The sequence below is a fragment of the Helianthus annuus genome, chromosome 11 (genome assembly GCF_002127325.2).
Source record: "Helianthus annuus cultivar XRQ/B chromosome 11, HanXRQr2.0-SUNRISE, whole genome shotgun sequence".
Lineage (NCBI taxonomy): Eukaryota > Viridiplantae > Streptophyta > Magnoliopsida > Asterales > Asteraceae > Helianthus > Helianthus annuus.
In genome coordinates, this window is record NC_035443.2 from 48,814,344 (window position 1) to 48,817,943 (window position 3,600).

The following is a 3,600-nucleotide window of genomic DNA, read 5'->3' on the forward strand; positions in this document are numbered from 1 at the left end:
TCAGCTTTTCTTTTCATCTTCTCATCGAGCGACCACCAGGATGACTTCCATTTACTCTCAGAATTGATACCTTTCTGAAAGCAAAGAGTAGCAACTCTTTGAAACTGTAACGCCTGCTCTTTATCTTCAACTTGATAATGAATCTTGTTGATGAATAAACATTCGATATCCTTTGCAGAGCAATTTACTAACCACATCGGGTCATACACATGTATCTCTCGTAATTCTCCTCCTGCTCTGTAAGTAATGACAGCCTCAGTCGAAATGTAACTATACACCCAGCCCAAAAAGCCTTTGTAGAAATCCTGCTCTATTGGTGGCACTGGGATAGTCTTCATTGTCTTTGGCTTTTTGACGTTAAGAATCGTTTCTACAACCCCTGTTTCCGGATTTACTCTCTGCACTCTCTTAGGGTAATGCGGCTTCCAGTGGCGAAATTCTTTCAAAGATTAAAACTTGATATACCCCCACATCGGAATATTATTCTTTCGCACCGAATACCCAAGAGTTCTAACTTTAGAAAGCTCCTCCACATCCCACCAGGGTAATGACATCACATCATATAGATATTCAAAGTACTGCACCCCACATTCTCTTCTGATTGCGTAAGCATTCGCTTGAGGTAAGAAACCCCAGCTAATGATGTCACTGAGAGACACACTTCGATCACGTTGATAGTACTTTAATGGTCTTTTGAACTTCCTCTCGTGACTGTCTTTGAACCACTTTTTCCGTTCTTCCTTTGCCATATCTTTGGGAGTGCCATCAAAGTTTTTATCTTTCAAGATTTCAGATAATTTCCTTCTCAATTCATCTCGATTTTCTTCTGTAAAGAACTCCATCAGCGTAGGCAGCTGAGAAGTATCTTCGCTAACACTTTCATCATCCATCAAATCTTCAACTTCGACTCTGTCATACATGTCAGCATCTTCAACATACTTATACTCATATTCAGGCTGCTGATTGATGTCGAAGGCGTTCAATTCTTCTTCAAAATCGAACTTAAAATCAGGATTCACCATGCGAGTCATTTCTTTAATTGCTTCCAACGTGTACGTATGAAAATGTTCGCCTTCTTCTCTGTAAGTATCCAACCTCAGGATTAACTTCTCGGCATGTTGAACATTTTGTGCATCACTCGACTCCCCCTTTCCATCAACTCCCCATGATTCTTCATTCACGGAATCGTTCATCAAATCATCCACTGTTTTCTCAGTGGAAGCTTCAGATACTTTCACACCCGTACCACCCTGAGCATCATCATCATCGTTACCAGAACCATGACTGCTCGCAGAAAACACTTTCTCATCTTCATCATCTTCTTCGTCATCCTCCTCATCATCATCTTCGTCATCACTATCACCCATTAACTCTTCAAGAGGTGTATCTTCTTCAAAAAGACCAGATATAGCAGAGATAGGTTCAGGATTTTCAACAACCATGGAAGGAACAATCGATCTCTCTGTCACTGCAGAACTTCCTTCAGCGCTTTTACCTTTATTTTTCATTTGTTCATCAATCTCTGCTTGACGTTGTGCCCTGAGTTCCTCAACTTGCAATTCTTCAAATTTTTGCTCTACAGACGTTCCAAGCATACTTTCAACGACTTTATTCAACATATAGAACTCATGATCTCTTAATGCTTTAGCCGCTTCTAACTCTTTGTTTTTCATCTTGAAGTATTCATTTTGTTCATCTCTTCGAGCTTTTTCTTCTTCAAGCTTAGCAACTCGCACTTTCAAAATATCTATCTCCGATTGATAACTGTCAATCTTCTTCAACAACTCTTTGTTATCACCCTCCAACCTCTTCACACGCATTTCAAGAATTCTTTCACGATCAGAAACTTTCTTGTTCTCAGTAGCTAATTTCTTGTTATCATCCAACACTTCATCCATTTTCTTCTCCAACTTCTTCACTTGTTCATCGTTAGCAAAACTGAAATCTCCAATGTCTTCAAGACTATCATGAGGAGTGTAAAGACCTTTGCCAGAAGAACCAGGTTGAATTTGAGTGGGTGGAGGTGTTTGAAAGATTTCTTGCAATGTAAGAAGGGTGTGTTGTGGTGGTGGTGAAAGATGTAGTGGTGAAAGATGTATAGGTGATGGTTGTCTGGGTGGTGTTGGTTGTTTTGGTGGTGAAGATTGTTGTGGAGGTGTAGTTTGTCGTGGAGGTGATTGTTGTGGTGATTGAGGTGGTGTTGGTTCATGTGGTGGAGTTGGTGGTTTCCTGGTTTCTTTGGAAGGTTTCTTCTTTAATACAATCTTCGGCATTTTAATCTTGGGGTAACTTTTCGGATCTTTGGAGATACAACTTTCTTTCGTGCTCCAGCTTTCTTTCGACCCACTGAAGGAGATTGTGACTCAGAGACATGTTCTGGAGAAGGAACATAAGCATCATCGTCATCTTTTTCCTGTCTCTTTCTCAACAATTTCTCTTGTTCTGTTGCTTCCTGAACTCTTCTTAAACATTCAGTCTCGTCAATCTCATCATCTGAAGAGCTCGAAGAACTTGTAGTGCTCTTTCACATCATCACCCTCAATGTCATCAATAACCTTCTCTTTTCCAGCTTCGACATTAACCACTTGATCAACTTCAGGAGTCACTGTTGGCCCAGTTTCCAAGACATCAACATTAAACATCATATCTTCACCAGCATTATACGGATCGTCTTCCGCAGCTACAACTGGCTCATCTTCTTCAGGTTCATCAATCAATAACGTTTCTGCGGCTTTCTTTTGCTTTTTCTTTGGTTTTGATGACGACCCTTCACCCTCTTGAATTTTAGGAGTGGCCTTTCTGCGTCTCCTCCCTGTTTCTTTGACAAACCATTCATTTTTGATGCTTTTAAACTCTGCAAGAGTTTTCAGCTCCTCAGCATAAGCAGCCTCTTTCATTTCTTCTTCGTTTCTCCAGTTTTTATGATCAACTGGATCAGGATCAACGTAGTTTGCATTCTTTATAAACCCGAAGAATACAGCACCAACTTTTGGTTCAGGGTGATTTGGATGGTATCTCGCAAGCTGTTTGAGCGAATCGCTGCTCATGTGTGATTGCACCAACAGATCGTTCTTTATATTTCGGTCAATCTCTGGATAAGCGTGATCGATCAACATTTGCACGAATCTCGGATACATCCATGTTTTGCTCTTTGTCGTAATATTCTCTGTCATATAGTGGAATACAATATGTGAGAAATTGTATTTCTTGTTCAGCACTAACGCAGTGATCATGTTCATTTGATAGTCGCGCATTGTATCGTAACTTCCCTTTGTATGGCTAAGCGACATCAAAATACAATGAATAAGGAACTTGTATGGTTTCTGAAATTTCGACTTCAAATAGTTCCCAACATTCAATGCTCCCTTATAACCCATCCTGAGCATGCAGCCTTACACCATTCGTTCTGGAAATCTTATTGGCGACTCTGCCTCATCCGGAAAATTAATAACTTCACGAATAAGCGCTTCAGTGACAAGTATCTTCTCATTTTTACCATGCACCTCAACAATTGACGAAATTACTTTGTTTTCAGCATCATAGCTTGCATTCTTCCAGAAACGGTCTATGTGTGATCTGTACAATGGATGCTGATCTGTC

General features: G+C 40.3%; 1 protein-coding gene across 1 annotated transcript; it reads right to left on the minus strand.

The window, feature by feature from the left end:
• Nucleotides 1–449: 449 nt before the first annotated feature.
• LOC110888270 lies at nucleotides 450–1,898 on the minus strand. Its single transcript, XM_022135802.1, has 2 exons — nucleotides 1,364–1,898; nucleotides 450–1,171 (listed from the first exon to the last, which is right to left on the minus strand). Exons 1-2 carry the CDS (start codon nucleotides 1,896–1,898, stop codon nucleotides 450–452), a joined length of 1,257 nt encoding a protein of 418 aa, XP_021991494.1.
• Between the last annotated feature and the right edge of the window lie 1,702 nt (nucleotides 1,899–3,600).